This window comes from Ailuropoda melanoleuca, chromosome 2 (assembly GCF_002007445.2).
Source record: "Ailuropoda melanoleuca isolate Jingjing chromosome 2, ASM200744v2, whole genome shotgun sequence".
Classification (NCBI taxonomy): Eukaryota; Metazoa; Chordata; class Mammalia; order Carnivora; family Ursidae; genus Ailuropoda; species Ailuropoda melanoleuca.
In genome coordinates, this window is record NC_048219.1 from 153,242,168 (window position 1) to 153,259,684 (window position 17,517).

Here is a 17,517-nt window from a genome sequence, read left to right on the forward strand (position 1 = left end):
CTCAATTTAGGAATCAGAGACCCCATTCCTGGGTCACTGCCACCTCTACCCTATTTCACTTTGCTCTGTATTAGTTTTCATTACTGTACATAGAGCTTTCTTTTGTTCTTAGGTCACTTTATCTTAGCCACTGCTCTTTTTAATAAGATTACAAATGCCTGAGGCACACATGCACTTATCTGAGGGTTCTCAAGAATCTTTCTGTATTTTGTAAAGATTTGATTTTGTAGTTAAAAAAATGTTATGTTCATTTATTCTGGAGTGCCAGTTTTTAAGATTTTTAAATTTGTTTTCTACTGAAATAACAAAACAGAACTTAACGCCTTCTGACATATCCATTTCGTCCTGCAGTTTTCAATATTGGTCTTGAAAATGAGTAATTATGTTTTTCTTTTCAGACTTTGTTTCAGGTGTTCCAAGAGCGGCGAGGACTTTGGGAATGGTAGGAAAATTAAAAGGAATCTAAAAAAAAAAATCTCTGGGTTATCTTATATTTTACTGTATTTCATATGCTTTGTTTTTCCTCCACAGGTTTATATTTATGATGGGAAAAATATGTCCTCCTTACACAATTTTACTGGTGAGCAGGTATGCTTTTCAAATGTTTTTGTTCATTCAACATTTTAACATCAGCATTCCTAATGTTTTAGAACTTTTCTTGGTAATATCATAATGGTTTACATTGAATATATAATAAATATTGGTTTAATATTCAATATTGTAAATATAAAATAGGCTTTAAAGAATTCACCTTTAACCAAAGTAATTTGTGTAAGCAGAGCCTTTTGTAATTGCACATTATGGCTTGTTTTTTAAGGAAATACAGAAATTGCACACATACGTGTCATACACACAAAACCAGAAAACTTCCTTTTTCTTTACTGATGACATTAAATTCTCCTTTGAAATGATCTGTGCCTTTTAATTTTATTAGTTGCAAACCAAAGCCTGGCACAGATGTGTACATTATAGATATTATAAGTAAACTTTGTCTATAGTAGATGAAATAAAACATTGTTCAGTTAAAAAGTAGTACTTTTGATTATATAAGACTGATGAATCACTGACCCCTACCTCTGAAACTAATAATACATCATATGTTAATTAATTGAATTTAAATAAAAAAATATTTTTTAAAAAGTAGTACTTTTGGGTACTAGACATTCTCTGCAGGTACAGGCATTTTATAACATTTTGTATTATATGTCTCAGAGAATTAAATGACAAGTTAGGAACGACAAAGGGAAAATTATCAAGTACAAGAAAAATAAATGTCTGTCAGTTTGCAGATCTGGGTGGGATTCAAGCCCACTTCTTGTTCAGTAGAGGTTGTGGGGCTTGGCGAGAGGCTTGATAGAGTAAGGAAGTAGACTCATGGTCCCCGGAAACCTCTTCCCATGTGTGGCAGTCAGGGTTGGTGCACAGCACAGAATGGCCTGTGGCAGGGGGGATTATCCCTTTGTGCGGCTGTGACTTCTTGACCTCCAGCAGCTTCTTCTGTCGGATGCCCATGTATATCTCCTGACCATGTTGTACACAGTCACGATGCTTTCTTTATTCCTCCTCAGCTGCTTTGTGGTGGGGGAGGGAATATGGACTTTGCTTTAGAACAGAGCTAGCTCTAAATTCTCAGTCTTACTGCATCGGACAAGGTATATGCCACTGTAAATATTGTGGATCATTTGTAAAAATAGGGATACGGGTAACTTCCTTATGGGGTTATAGTAGCAATCAAATGAAAACATTTCAATCCTGGTGCCCAGGGTAAAACTTATCTCAGTAAATGCCCTGCTTTCTTTACACTTTCAAGCAGAGCATCCTGCAAGACTGGGACCCGAAAATAGTATTCTGTTAAACTGCACTGCAAATACAATACACTTTATACACACCCTCTGATCTGCAAATACAATATACTTTATTCACACCCTCTGATCTTGTAATTGAATGCAGAGTGCCCCCTTCATTGTCTTCAGTTATACTGAATCAACCCAAAATAGATAATGTAGGAATCTCCTGTGTCATTGCCTCCTGGTAGCTCCACTAATCAAATTTTGGAAGCTTTGCTAACTTTACTTTTTTTCATTTGTTGACTCATTCCTCACCTTAGTTCATCTTTAAACTGTCATCTCTCTTAGTTTTGCTTTGCATGTTGGGCTGTCTTTAGAACTTTTCTATTCACATTTATTTCCAGCCAGGCTGCTCGTCCGTGATGGCCAGCAGTCTCCTGTAGTGGGGGAAAGGGCATTCCTTCTCTCTCCGTGTTAATCCTGTAATAAATCCAAAAACATCCGTACTGTGTATATTTCAAAAGCAAAGCCACTGGCAAGTAATCAGTTGAGATGTGAGACAAGAATAAAGTCATTCCAATATCTTTCTAAAGAGTGATTTCTTGAGAGTAGCAGTGTTTTCACATAAGGAGAGCCAGTTATGATCTATTAATAATTATTATCTGTTCTCTTCCCTTCATAAACTCCACCTGATAACTTCTTGGGCTCATTTAAAACTTCTGTCTGTGACTGTATGCCTTTCTGATCGTGTGTCTGTGTCTGGCACATGTTGAGTAGTGGAGAGGAAGGGAGATAGATTAGGCCTGGGAAGGAGCATTGATTATACTTGAATTTCAGTGGGATGTGTTGAAGACACTGAAATGATATAATGGGGTATGTTTTGCCCATAAATCTAGGAAAATAAAAAAGCCTCATTACCTGATTGTGTTGATAGAATAAACAAAAAAGAAGAAATTAAGATTGAAAAAACACTGTGTAGAGAAAAAAAAATAACCCTTTCTGTTTGATAAATATACCAAATATATTCACTGTCCAAACTAGTTGTATGAAATGTAAACATTTCATTTTCTTTTTGTTATCCAGATGGCTGCATATTTTGGATTTTCTGTCGCTGCCACCGATATTAATGGGGATGAGTAAGTTTAAAAAGATGTTTGCAGGAACAGTTTTCCTCTCATGTTTATGAATGCTTTACTAAAACTAAACATTATTTTCTTCTGTTTCTTTGTCCCCTTCCTGCTAATCTTTCTATTTAAGGAACCAGCTTGAAGCAATCTTATCGGGACTATGAGAAAACCTCTATGTTCATAATTTCTTTCAATAGCTTTTATGATGTGAAGGAATAAAGTAATTTTTATGAATTACAGTTTCTTAAAGGAGTTAGAGGAAGGTTTGAATTTGAAGTGATTTTATGCTTCAGTTTGGTTATGAGAGATATGGAAAGAGGGAAACTGAGTTTTAATAAGAAAACATTATTAATAGGTGGAATTTGATCTTGCTTTGGTGAGAAAGATTTTGTTCTTTTAGTTATGCAGATGTGTTTATTGGAGCACCTCTTTTCATGGATCGAGGTTCTGACGGCAAACTCCAAGAGGTGGGGCAGGTGTCCGTGTCTCTGCAAAGAGCCTCAGGAGACTTCCAGACGACCAAGCTGAATGGGTTTGAGGTCTTTGCGCGGTTCGGCAGTGCCATAGCACCTTTGGGAGATCTGGACCAGGATGGCTTCAATGGTAAGATCAAACAAAATTCAGCAACGGTGGGTTCCTAATTTTGTGTCTACCCTCTTCTGTTGGAAGTTCATACTAGCAAATCTTCCTGGAAAGAAGCATTTGATTGACAGTGACACACCGGGTTAAATGACAGTTGCTCCTTTTCGTTAAAAAGCAGGGGGAAAGGGGCACCTGGGTGGCACAGCGGTTGGGCGTCTGCCTTCGGCTCAGGGCGTGATCCCGGCGTTGTGGGATCGAGCCCCACATCAGGCTCTTCCTCTATGAGCCTGCTTCTTCCTCTCCCACTCCCCCTGCTTGTGTTCCCTCTCTTCGCTGGCTGTCTCTATCTCTGTCGAATAAATAAATAAAATCTTAAAAAAAAAAAAAAAGCAGGGGGAAAAAAAGGGTTCTCATTAGTTATTATTCATAGAACCTCAAATTAGAATTTTGCTGTAGTTAATTTCTGAAAGGAAATCCGCCTTCCCAGGGAGCCCAGTGTAAGGTGGGGATTATCTGTCTCTGTCCTGCTTTGCCGCAGCGCCCTCTACTGTCCCATTTGGATACAAAAGTAAAAAAACACACCCAGGTACATTGTCAAGGCCATGTTGACTACAATTGCATCCCTCAAAGGTACGATTTGCCGTTCATATTTTTAAAGCCATAACTTTGTTGTGGCTGTCTAAGAAATTCTGAAGGAGGTTATAACTCCCCTCGTGGGGGCAAGTAAAAAATATAAGCTCATTGTTTTATTATAGTCCCATTTAATAATTTAATTAATATCTGTAGGTATCTTTAAAAATCAAAGTTAGCTTTTATTTTAGAATAAAAGCTAGATTACAAATTATCAAGCCTTTAAAAAAAAAGAAATACTATTACAAAACTCTCTGAAGATCACAGAATAGAGTTGAACTGTTGGTTTTTTGAATAACCGATAATATGTAGGAATATGCCCCTTAAAATTTAAAGAAAGTTATAAATTAAAGAGAAAATGTCAAAAATACAATTGACTCATATCTTCCAAGTAGTAGTGGAAAAGGAAGACATTTTTTAAGGCTTCAAGACCATTCCACTCCTGCCTCTCGGGAAGTTTTATGTCATGCACTGGAAATGTCATTTCTGAGGTTAACCCTAAATGTTTTCAGTGTTAGTGAGAACTACTCACAGAGACTTCTTGCTTCCTAAAATAGAGTCCTAAAGATCTTTACTACAAGAGAACATAAATCAAATGGAACTCTGGTGTAAAGTTTAAAATAGAACTTGAACAGCATAGAACAGATTAAGCTATTATTTATTGAAAACAAAGCTACTTAGAAAACACAGGACCAAATTTAAGGTTCTATCTTGAATAAATGTAATGAGTTCTTTGCTATAGCAGGACCTCCGTCTCTGGGTTTTCTGGGAGATCCTGGGAATGTTTGCTATCCCTTTGTCTTACGGGTATTCCAGCCACTTTAAAGAAAGTTTCCTCAATATCATGATCTGGCTGACACCTCGTTCTGCTTTCTGTATTTTTATCAAAATATGTGATCTGTGAATACGACAGTTATAAACAACAGATAAAAAATACCGAAGTTTTACAAAGATTTTACAAACAGATTTTACTTCTAGAGATGGATACTATAGAGGATGATTTTGTTCCCCCCAAGTTTCTCCTGGAGTCTTACTGTCCCAAATAGAAGATTGTGAATGCTCTGAGCTGTGTTTATGTAACTATTTATATATACTTACAGATTATATGTATATGTAGTTCATATATATAAAATGAAGTATTAGTTATAACCTGGATCTTTTCTTTGTTCAAACCTGATGACATTAACCCTTTGTTATGCCATTCATCTTTATTCCTCCCTTTCTACCGACACCCCCTAGGAAACCCTTGGTATCAGCAAGAGGGGTACTGAAAACAGAACAGTAGAGCTATGTTCTATAATAATGTGCAGTATTTGTCAATACCCCTCCAGAAAGAGGGAGAAAACACAGAAAATAAAAACTGAAATGCTCAAAGGAAGAAGTCAGTTGAGTGAAAAAGTAGGACTTTCCAGACTGAACAGATGCCAGCCAAGAGAGAAGATGATTAGAATATATAAAACAATGAGAAGTTTAGAAAAGTTAAAGATAATTTTTATAAAATGGTTTCTCAACACTGGAGTTATCTTCTGTTGGGAAATTATATTTTGATAAATACATTCTTAATGCATATGTGAAGTTAGAAGTTATGCTTACCTTTGAAACTAAGGAAGATAAAAGAAGGACTCTTACATAATTTAAATACTACTTTAAAAAGAAAAAAGAATAACAAATTCTTAGTTTGGTGCTTCCTGAAGGCCAGACACTGTTCTAAGGGCTAAACATGAGAGGATAAATTAGAGCTCATTCATGTCCTTAAGGAATTTAGCATCACTAGGGGCAACTTTTATGTAAACAAGTAGACATTAGAATGCAATCCTCACAGTGTTTGAGGTATTCCTGGGCATAATGGTCTTACCTAAAAGATGAGAGATCAAAGTGCCTTTGGTGTCTCAGGGGATGCAGCATCTGGGAGCCTGAAAGCAGTCTTTGTATGTTAAGATATAATCACGGCAGTTTGGAATGGCTGGCACCTCCGGGCTATCACAGGTGAGATGGACACATCCTTGCTCTTATGAAGGCTGTGTTTTGTGGAGGAGCCATAGAGTAAACACATAATGGGGAAATTCAGACAGTGATAAAGGCTGTGGGTTAAAACAAACAACAAAAAACGGCAGGTTAATGTGATAGTGCTTAGACAGTGTAAGTGAGGGGAGAGTGCATGGGTTCATTGTCAGGGAAAAACCTCTCTGATTAGATGACATTTCATCTATGATCTGGATAAATGGAGCAAAGCTTAAAAAATGTTGGAGCAAGTACTGTTAAGGCAGAGGGAGCAGCAAGTAATAGATCCAAAGATAGGAACTTGCTTGGCATGTTTGAGGAACAGAGGAAAAAGGCCAGGATTGATAGGAAGGGTGAGTGAGGGATAGAACTGGGGGTGGGAGGTGGGGAGCAGTGGTGGAATGAATAAAGAAATCAGGTAGTGTTTAAATGCTTTGGGAAATAATTGAAGGATTTTCAGAAGGAAGGTGTCATGATATTAACCTTTGGCAGCTTTGAGGAGAGTGGATTTTAGGGGCAAGAACAGAAGTGGGAGCCACGTAGGTTGCTTTAGGGATCCAGGGAAAGGATGAGAATGGCTTGTCTAGGATGATACCATCAGAGACAGGGAAGTGGACATATTTATAATATATTTCAGAGTTAGAAAAGGTCATAGTGACTATTTGTTTTGTTTTTAAAATAAGAATTTCAAACTTCTTGCTTGTTTGTATTATCTTAATACAAATTGANGGATCACGCCCTGAGCCGAAGGCAGACGCCCAACCGCTGTGCCACCCAGGCGCCCCTGTTTTGTTTTTTTAAAATAAGAATTTCAAACTTCTTGCTTGTTTGTATTATCTTAATACAAATTGGGCAAGATTGAGATGAAGTCATAACTTTCAAATTTCCAACCCAGACTGACTTCTGCTTCAAAACAAAAACCATGTACATTTAAATTAACTAGACTTTTGAGAGCTGGAATGAACCTTAGATGAATGTTTTGACATGTCCCTTTCTTTCCATTTTAAGGATGAGGTATTTTGAGGTCCAGAAAGGTTAAGTGACTTATCCAAGTTCAGACCCAGAATATCTGACTCCAAGTTAATGTCATTTCCACACAGTTTTGCTTGAATCTCCTTAAATTAGGTTGTTGCTTTTGATCCCTTTCTTTCCATTTTAAGGATGAGGTATTTTGAGGTCCAGAAAGGTTAAGTGACTTATCCAAGTTCAGACCCAGAATATCTGACTCCAAGTTAATGTCATTTCCACACAGTTTTGCTTGAATCTCCTTAAATTAGGTTTTGCTTTTGATTGGAGGATATGGTACTAAACTTTGAATCAGTATTTATGATGATAAATGAGTTGTATGAATACAGGTCCTCCGCCCCACCCCCCGCTATCCAGAAGTGTAGAGCCTTACTGTGAAAACTTTTATAAGCAGAGGGGTGCCTGAGTGGCTCAGTCAGTTAGGCCTCTGCCTTCGGCTCAGGTTCTGGTCCCAAGATCCTGGGATCGAGCCCCTCATTGGGCTCCCTGCTCAGTGGGAGTCTGCTTCTCCCTCTCCCTCTGTCCCTCCACCTCGCTCATGTGTGCTCTCTCTCTTTCTCAAATAAATAAATAAAAATCTTAAAAAAAAAAACAACATTCATAAGCAGAAATGGTGTAAAGTGAAGAAACAACTATCATTAATTTATATGGAAAATTTTTCCAGACCCCCAAAACTTCCCAGACCCAAAAAGTAACTTCTCTCAGGCTTTTATGATACCTTAGGACACATCTTGCTAATGGATGCAAAAAAAATGTTGAGATAAAGTACAGATATACACACAGTTCAGTGCTATGGTGGTTTGATACTGAGATATTGGATGTAATACCCCAGGAAAGAGCTTAGGGGCACCACTCTTGCTGTTCCGGGTGCGTGCAGCCTCTAGGACGGTTTATTGCGAAACAAACACTGAATGCTATTTTGGCTTTTCTTTTTAAAAGCGAATCTTCTTCAGATTTCTTTCAATTAGCAAAACAGGTCCTTTTAGGTCTTACCTAAAAGCAAAGTGGTAGTATGTTTGGAAAGCAGAAGATACCTATATTAAGGTCTTTACCATGTAAATAAATTAAAGCACTAAAGACTTCTTTCTCTCCATATTTGCCCTCCCACTCTCCATTGTCTTTCCTTCACCTTCCCCTTCTCCTCCTTCTTACTTCTCTCCAACCCTCCTTCCCCTCTTTTTTCCCCTACAGATATTGCAATTGCTGCACCATATGGGGGTGAAGATAAAAAAGGAATTGTTTATATTTTCAATGGAAGATTAACAGGCTTGAATGCAGTACCATCCCAAATCCTTGAAGGGAAGTGGGCTGCCCGGAGCATGCCACCAAGCTTTGGCTACTCAATGAAAGGAGCCACGGATATAGACAGAAACGGATATCCAGGTGCTTTCCTAGAAATACATAGAGTTTCTTAGGTTTTTCAGCCCTAATAGAAATAGTTTTAGTTACTGCTCTCTTGATTTATGTTATGAATAATTTCAATTAAATACTTCAGGTATTGTTCATACCCCTGCTATACTGAAGGCACTATTCTCATCACTGAAGGGGGTATGAAGCAAAGACAGCTCTATTTCCTGGGAGTTTCCAACATAAAACACATACTCTAAGTTTTGTCTTTTGTTGTTGTCCTGAAGTCTGTAATGAAATGTCAGAGAAAAATACTGTAGAAGCTAGAAACAAAAGCTGAATGTTCATTCTAACTTTTTAAATGTCTTTTTTTTATTTTTAATGGTCTAGCATTTTTATGGACTTGACTAATCGTGATTTAAAAAAAACATTATTTAATTCTCCCAGTAAGGCTGGTGAGGAATATATAAGCTAGCTCATCTCTTTATTATACCATTTTATGGATGAGAAAAGAGACTAAAAAGTGATTTGCCTGAGTTTGCCTGTTGGTTTGAACAAGGACAGGAAGGGAGGCCTTTTTTCTAGCTCTTATATACTTTGGAGTATTATAATGGAGCTCAATCATAATGGGTCCATTCTTTAAATGAAATATAATGCAGAAGAATTGGTTACCTTTATTGTTGAAACAGTTCATATAAGCCCAATATACAAGTGTGAAAGTGCTTTTAGAAATAGGGCAGGAAGTCGATTTTTACCTGTTAGTATTATTTCAAGAGATTTTTTGGTTATTAATGCAATACATTTGTTCTAGAACTTTTAGAAAATACAACAAAGCATATCTTTCAGTCATTTTTTCCAATGCATTCATACAGTATTTTAACAAAATAGAAGTATGCCTTAGGCACTGTTAATAGCCTATTTTATTCACTTAAAATCAGGAATGTTTCCCCGTATTATTAATTATTCTTCTAAACATGAATTTTGTTTACCATTCTATCAAATGTCTGTATCGTATCTTATTTAACTTTGTGTTTGGGCATTTTTACCCTTGCATGTAATTCCAGGACATATCTCCAATTATTTCCTTAGGACAAAATTCTAGAATTGCTCTGTCAAAGATATGCACTTTTTAAAAAAGTCTGTTGAAACATATTGTCAAATTACAATTCCACTCCCTCCAAAAGAAGGTTTTACAACTTTTTTAAGCACTCAGCAGAGTGAGTGATAATTTCCCCAAATTCGTGCCTACACTGAGGGTCATCTGTTGTTCCTTTAAAATAACTTTAAACTATATGAGAGGTAGAAAATGTTACTTTGTTCTACTTTATCATTTTTAATTATTAGGGGAGGTAAGCATTTTTATTTATTTGTATATATATTTACTTTTGTGAATTTCTTTTTACTTTGTTTTGTTTCTATTGGGATGTTTTTTCTTTTTTTTTTTTTTAAACTGTGGCAGTGCCTTAAATATTGAAAATTCTAACTCCTTAATGTGTATATTTTTCAGTTTGTCACATTTGGTTTTTGCACATAAAAAAGTTCTTAATTTTTATGTAATCCAATCTTACTGATTTTTATGGTTTCTCATGTATGTTTTGCTTAGAAAGGGTTTCCTCAGGTTTACCTTAGGTGTACTATGAGATAGAGCTCTTCATTTTTTCATAATCATGAACCTGTTGTTACCAGCTGCATATAAAAATTAATGCATTCTATTCTTGTTAATTTGAATGCTGTCTCATATTATTCTAAGTATTCTACATAAATGTAATGTGCCTTTTGGTTTTGTTTTTGAAACACTGAAAAAATTTATAATGAAATTTAAATTTATAATGAATTTTGTAATGAAATTGTAAAACCCACAGGCACCGATAAAACTTTTTCCTCTGAGGGGTATGTGTATTTAGGTGATATACACTTCCTTACTGTTGCTGATTTTTACGAAGTATCCATTAAAAAGATACTCATCCACCCAGATGAAAGATTAGCTTTATGATGAGTGTTTGCCATTTGATGATAGCTTATTTACAGTTTTCGTATGTTTTCACCTTTTAGATATTATCTTATAGCCACTTAATGAAGAACAGTTTTGAAACTATGTCTAAATCTTTATTATATGCACTGAAAGTTTTATAGAATGGTATGTGAATTTAAGAAAATTATTGTTATTATTATTCACATGTTTTTCTACTCTCTTTTAAGACTTAATTGTAGGAGCTTTTGGTGTAGATAGAGCTGTATTATACAGGTGAGCATGTTTCCATATCCTGTAACATAGGAATACTCTGAATTATTTGACAGTTTTATAGTTAAGTCCAGTGTTTGAATTGCAGTTTAATTTTCTTGAAGTAATGATAAAATTTGTTTGTTCTTTCTCGTCAAGTATTGCTACAGGCAGGTAGCATTTACACAAGGAAATCCCAAAGGAGAGAAAGGTGTAGATTTTTTAATTTAGAAAAGCATTCAGATTTTTTCCTCTTTGTTTTTAAATTGTGTTAAAAAATAATTCTCCTGCATTTTAAATCTCTTTGAAATTTATATGAGTTTACATTTTCTTCTAAAGAGGCAAGAAATTAACTTGATGTTTATGCCACAGCATTCTGTGAGCACAAGGGCAGTATGTAATGACTCCCCAAATCAGTATTTTTATTATTAGAGCAATATGTATAAATCCACTTACCTGTATTTCTCAGCTTCATCCATGTTCCCGGTTATTCTCTATGTTTAATCAATTCCGCATGCTTTAGGCTACCATCTGGCATCCCAAGTAGATTAAGGTGTTTGCACTTCCATGGGATGTGTTTGTGCATGCCGGGATAACTAACATTAGTTCTGTGTAATGGAATTTATGTCGGCCAACTTGGCGCCACCTGTGTGTTCCTATAGATTCCAGGATTTATCATGATTGAGATAGGCATGCTGACCTGAGCCTACTAGATTTTTATAAAGGGTTCAATCTGTGCATCTGAACTTTGGAAAGCTATTTATCACTTCAGTTTTTAAAATTGTTATCAAAGAATTAATAATGCATGTAGTAAAAGCTCAAACAGTACAGAAAGGTCATAAACAAAAAAACATACTTTATCTCATGTCAGTTACTGGTTTATAAGAAATATTCTGTGCATTAAAAAATTGTGTGTTTGTATGCATCCTTTGTACATTGTGGGTTTTTTTTCTTTCTCATATAAAAATTATATCTTGGCTATATCTTAGAGATCATCTCGCATCCACACAGATGGATTTATGCTGCCCACTTCCTCTACTGTACTGCATTGCGTTAGGTAGATGCCCCACAACATGTTTAACCATTCTGCTGGGGTGGACTGAGTTCAGATAGGTTGGCCAGTTGTCCCATTTTGCCTGGAACTGAGGGATTTACGGTCATGGGACTTTCAGTGCTAAAATCAGCACAGTCCCTGGAAAACAGGAATAGTTTGTCATTCTGTGTTTTGGTTGTTTTTATTCTTTTGCTATTATAAACAATGCTTGAGTAAACGTTGCACTTACATACACAGTGAATGTAAACCTAAGATGCTTAGGTCAGTCTAACATTTCAAATAACCTTTTTTTTTTCTTTTTTTTAACCAGGGCCAGACCAGTTGTAACTGTAAATGCTGGCCTTGAAGTATACCCTAGCATTTTAAATCAAGACAATAAAACCTGCCCACTGCCTGGGACAGATCTCAAAGTTTCCTGGTAAGGGGATTAGTTTAATAAGTTATTATTGTGATTGGTGCAGTCATTATGAAAACAATTGAAAACGAATGGGGGGGGGACCTGAAATATTGCTGAAACAGTTTCTGTGAGTATACTGTCTTTTCATAGATTGAATTATGGAAATACTGTTCCAAAGTAGATATGTAGAAGGCTCTAGAAATATGCTGTAAACTAGTATGAACTTCATTTTAAAAAAATGNCCAAAAAGGAGAAAAAGCTAATAAGATCTCAGAACTCATTTATATTTAATTCTAAACAGGCCCATGAACATTTTAATTTTTAAAAGGTATCTTTTCCAAATTTAATATCTGTGAATAGCTGTATGAAAAATATTATATATATTAAATCTATATTATAAGTAACATATTAGCACTATAATATACTTGTTGTTCTACTTGTTCCCTTACTAGTTTCTAAAGAAAACTCTGATTTTTTTGGTAAATTTAATGTCTGAATTTTTCTCTAGCCCAGTGTTTCTCAAGTTTCCATTATGTGTATGCTATTTTTTGCTATGATTTTTGCTATATTTTCATTCTACCTGTATTTATAATTTTTTAAAGTTTTTTTTTTTTTTTTTTTAAGTAGCTTCCACGCCCAGCGTGGAGTCCAATGTGGGGCTTGAACTCATGACCCTAAGATCAAGACCTGAGCTGTGATCTAGAGTTGGATGCTTAACTGACTAAGCCACCCAGGCATCCCTAAAGTTTTTTTTTCTTTAAATTGATTCATGTTTTACTTAAAAACATTTTAAAATAAGGTAGAGAAACCCAGTGCCTTTCTCATACATGTCAAGATAAATATTAAATGAAGAAAAATCTTGACCCATTTACTACTAAAATTACCATGAGTACCCTACTTTGGAGGATGCTGTTCTTTATGTTCCTTGGTTACACAGAAAAATCAGAGAACTTCTGCAAAATGGAGGGTGGAATGATTGGAAGCTGGGAAAATTTTACTTCAGAAGAGCTAATGAAAAAATATTTTTGCTGATTTTGTTTTTGGATTATTATAATTAATAAAAACATTTTTCAAAATTTATTTCTTTCATTGGATTGCATTAAAAATTTAACATTTTGTCTTAATTTTATTGATTGGCAGTGAAGTTGTTTTCAGATTTTGGCTTTAAGTTTTACTGTCTTTCTTCCCTTCATTTACTCTGCATGCCCCTGTGAAGTTGCTAATAATATCTTTTAAATTATGCAAATAATTCAAAGGTTTTGAATACACTAAACAGTAGTTTTCATATGTTTTTGATTATGGCACATAGTATGAAATAGCATTTTGCATCGTAATCCACTAAAGACACGTATGTAATTTAAACAAAAGTTCCATGAAATCTTAACTTCAGTCAATTTTATTTATTTGATTTACTTTTTTAAGATCGTGGCTAACTCAACCCATTAAACTAATTTCATGACTGGTTAATAAGCCCATTCACAGCCCATTAATAAATCATGAAAAACACTGTTCTAGAGAGCTTTCTAATTAAAGGAAGCTTTGGTGGGGCTTTTTAGTAAATGAGATGTTATTTTAAATCTGGTCGGTCATTTCCCTCATTGAGATTTATCAATAGGTTCTGTAAACGTGAGAGGAAGTTAGGAGATTCTTTTCTTTTTCTTCCTTTTTTTTCCCCCATCAAGGTACAATGAAAATAAATGTGCTTAAATTACCGAAACATGAGTTAGGTTATTCTGTGTAATTTCATGTTTCAGGAATAATATTAAGACATGAGGAAAGATACAAAAGGCTTCACTATATAAACTGTGTATTAGAAATGTGAGATTTAGGGGTGGTATTCAAAAATATGTCTAAACTGATTATAGGATTTGTATATATTTTTATTTTTCTACAGTTTTAATGTCAAGTTCTGCTTAAAGGCAGATGGCAAAGGAGCACTTCCCACGAAACTTAGTAAGTGTTCTGTGGAAACATTGCATAATGATTCTGCGTCTATAGCACTCAGGAAGTATTTTAAGATATTTGATTAGTTAACACAGTTGTTATTGTTGTTCTTCATTTGACATTTATGCTTAGAGACACTTAACAATGCAACATAATTATCTTGTTGACTTTTAAGTTAATTTGGATAGAATACATACTTACTGACGTTGTGAACAAAGTAGCCCAGTGAATGGTAAATATAGCCTTCAGAAGGTTAAACAATTACCAGTGAGAGATAAATGAACTCTAGGGGAAATGGGTATCATTGTTTATAAATAGATGATCTACTGAAGAGTTGATATTTTATGTGTTAGAGAAACTTCCAGCAATCTCAGGAGTAGGAGTGCTTTAGAAATGGTGGAAGAAGAAGTCGGGGCCACTAAATTTAACCCACATGACAAGCTCCTAACTTGAATCTTTCTTTCCAAAAAAATGGTTTACATGGTCCAGAGAGCAAAGTAGGAGAGCTAAGTGATTGTTGCCATTTATATTTAATTAATTTAACATATTTAACATATTTTCATTATGTTAGTGACAAGTGCTGAGAAATAATGATAAAGCAGGGGAAGAGGACTGAATCTTTTGGGTATGTGTTTGTGCATGAAAATTCACATAGAGGAGCAAGGCAAGGCATCGCTAGAAGATGACTTTTCAGTAAAGACCCGAAGGAAATGAAGGAGCTAGGGGATGTCTGGAGGAGTATTTTGCACAGGGGAAATGGCGACTTCAAGAGGCCTGAGACAGGAGTATGCTTAGTGTGTTTGAGAAATACAAGGAGGGCAGTGTGGGTGGGCAGAACAGACCTGCAAGCAAAATAACCCTGTGTTCTCACCCAATTTGACATGAAGTTCAACATTTAGAGAAACTTAGAAAGTTGGTTCTAAAGGTCTGCACTCTTGTCCACTTTGAAGAAACTACTTGAAGAGGAACTGAATCTTAGAAGGAAGTCACCCTAACAACTGTGCTTCAGACTATTGGTTGCACATTCATTTTAAGATAATTCTTGATCCAGTCAACTTTGGTCACCTGCTTCATCGGGGACATATTTATCTGACAATCTGATACGGCAGCTTCAATAGAAGTAGTAGTTGCAGGTGATGCAAACTGTTTATTCATCATAGTGTCTAATAAAATGGTATGGGTACATACATATTAGTAAATATTTCTTAAACAGCAAGAAATTGCTGCTACTTGCATTAATGGTGGAAGTCTTAATTCACATACATTTCATGCCCTGAACTTCTTTCTCTCTGCTTAAATTAAAAGAAAAACATTTCCCTTTAATCTGATAGTTTTTTTATTACTATCATTATCTGTTGTCTGGATTAATATATGGCATTACCTTGGGGATCATTGGATTGATTATTTACTCTTAAATATTTATTCAGAATTCACATGTTATAGTCTCACTACATTGTGTAGACATTTTTAGTGAATTACAAGGAGATTATTTCTTAAGAAGTAAATATCTCTGTTTACATGAAAACTCTAGGTATCTAGTACAGATAGGTGTCCATAAAGATTATGTTAGTTATAAATCCTTTGGTTTGTATAGACTTCCAGGTGGAACTTCTTTTGGATAAGCTCAAACAAAAAGGAGCAATTCGGCGAGCACTATTTCTCCATAACCGGTCGCCAGGTCACTCTAAGAACATGACCATTTCAAGGGGGGGACAGATGCAGTGTGAGGAACTAATCGCATATCTACGGGTAAGAGATAGTTTTCTGCTTCATTATCTTTTACTTTTTACTAATTTTTAAAAATCAAAGTGATTTTCACTTTGTATAAAGTCTTTCATATTAAATCAAAATGAAAACACCGAAGAATACACTTGGGAAAATTTGGCTTTTTAAAGTATCAAACCTGAGTAATGGATTTTTGCTCCTGGCAAACTGGATATTCCAAATGGCTATTCTACAACAATGCTACTGAATAAATTATACCAAACATATTTTCTTAAGTATTGCTTGTTCTCAAAACATAATACAAATTTCCAGGGTCCAAAAAAATAAGCAATCAGTTAAAAACCTACATTGGCAAAATTTGACTTGTGAGTTTAATGTGAATTATGTGAGCCAGACTCACTGGGGAAAGGATGAGCAGTAATTGCCCCAGAAGAAACAAATTTCAAACCTGCAAAGGCTTGAGGTGTTGAAATTATCAGTTACAAAACATGAATTTTTATAAAATGTTTAAAGAAAGAATAAAATTTAAAAAAGGATACAAAAACATCAGTGAAGATTTGGAAGACTGCATAATTAACAACCTCAATTTAACAGACCTATATAGGATACAAAAATTGACCATATATGGGTCACAAAGGAAGTCTAAACAGATTTCAAAAAGTTGGAATCATAGAAAATACACTGTTTGATCATGGTGCAATTTTTAGAAAGCAATAACAAAAGCAATTTTTAGAAAGCAATAACAAAAGGAATTGTGGTTTTAAATAACTTATAGATCAAAAAAGAGATCATAATGGAAATCTACTTAGAAATGAATCGTAATGAAAATTCTGCTTATCAAAATGTGTGGGATGTCACAGAAGCAGAAAATAAAGTAAATGTATAGCCTTAAATGCTATTTAATTTAAATGAAAGATTGATCAAGAAAAAATCGAGGGAAAATAAAACCGAAAAAAATTAACTCCACAAAATAAGGAATTAAAAAGGGACATAGCTACGGGTAAAGAAGGGATTACAGTAATAGAATATTATAATACCTTGTGCTAAGACGTAGAAAAACTTAGACAAAACAAGGTTATACTTAGAAAATCATAACATAACTGCCATAAAAAGAAATAGAAAACCTGAATAAGCCATTTTAGCCTTCTAAAAATTGAGTTGACAGTTAAAAATCTTTACACAAAGGAAACACAAGTCCCAGATGGTTTTATAGGCAATATCTACCAAACCATGAAGAACAAAACATTCCAATACTAAGCTCTTTAAAAGAATAGAAGAATAGAAAATGTGTTCAACTTAATTCTGTGAAGCCAGTGTAATTGATACCCAGAGTGGTGGAGGATAGTCCCAGCAAGAATTTCATGCCAGTCTTTCAGAAAGACATAGATGTAAAATTACTAAATCAAATATAGGCAAACTAATCCTAGCAGTTTATTAAAAAAAGAAAAATAAGTAGACCAATTTTGATTTGTTCTGGGGTGAGTTAATGTAAAATATAGAAGTATAACTTAACACACGAATAGACTGAAGAAAAAACAGGAACGTCTTAAATATAGGAAAAGCTTTTGGTTAAATTAAATAACTCTTCATGATTTAAATAAGCTTCAGGGGCGCCTGGGTGGCTCAGTCGTTAAGCATCTGCCTTCGGCTCAGGGCATGATCCCAGGGTTCTGGGA

General features: G+C 35.0%; 1 protein-coding gene across 2 annotated transcripts in view; it reads left to right on the forward strand.

Annotated features, from left to right (window-relative positions):
- The window catches only part of ITGAV (integrin subunit alpha V), a 93,135-nt gene that overhangs the window by 54,384 nt on the left and 21,234 nt on the right, over positions 1-17,517 (forward strand). For both annotated transcript variants that reach the window (XM_034654827.1, XM_034654826.1), the window contains exons 9-17: positions 399-442; positions 532-588; positions 2,871-2,923; positions 3,315-3,517; positions 8,345-8,536; positions 10,700-10,745; positions 12,086-12,193; positions 14,067-14,125; positions 15,711-15,865. In XM_034654827.1, coding sequence (XP_034510718.1) covers positions 399-442; positions 532-588; positions 2,871-2,923; positions 3,315-3,517; positions 8,345-8,536; positions 10,700-10,745; positions 12,086-12,193; positions 14,067-14,125; positions 15,711-15,865 — 917 coding nt within the window. The remainder of the gene's footprint in view (positions 1-398; positions 443-531; positions 589-2,870; positions 2,924-3,314; positions 3,518-8,344; positions 8,537-10,699; positions 10,746-12,085; positions 12,194-14,066; positions 14,126-15,710; positions 15,866-17,517) is intronic.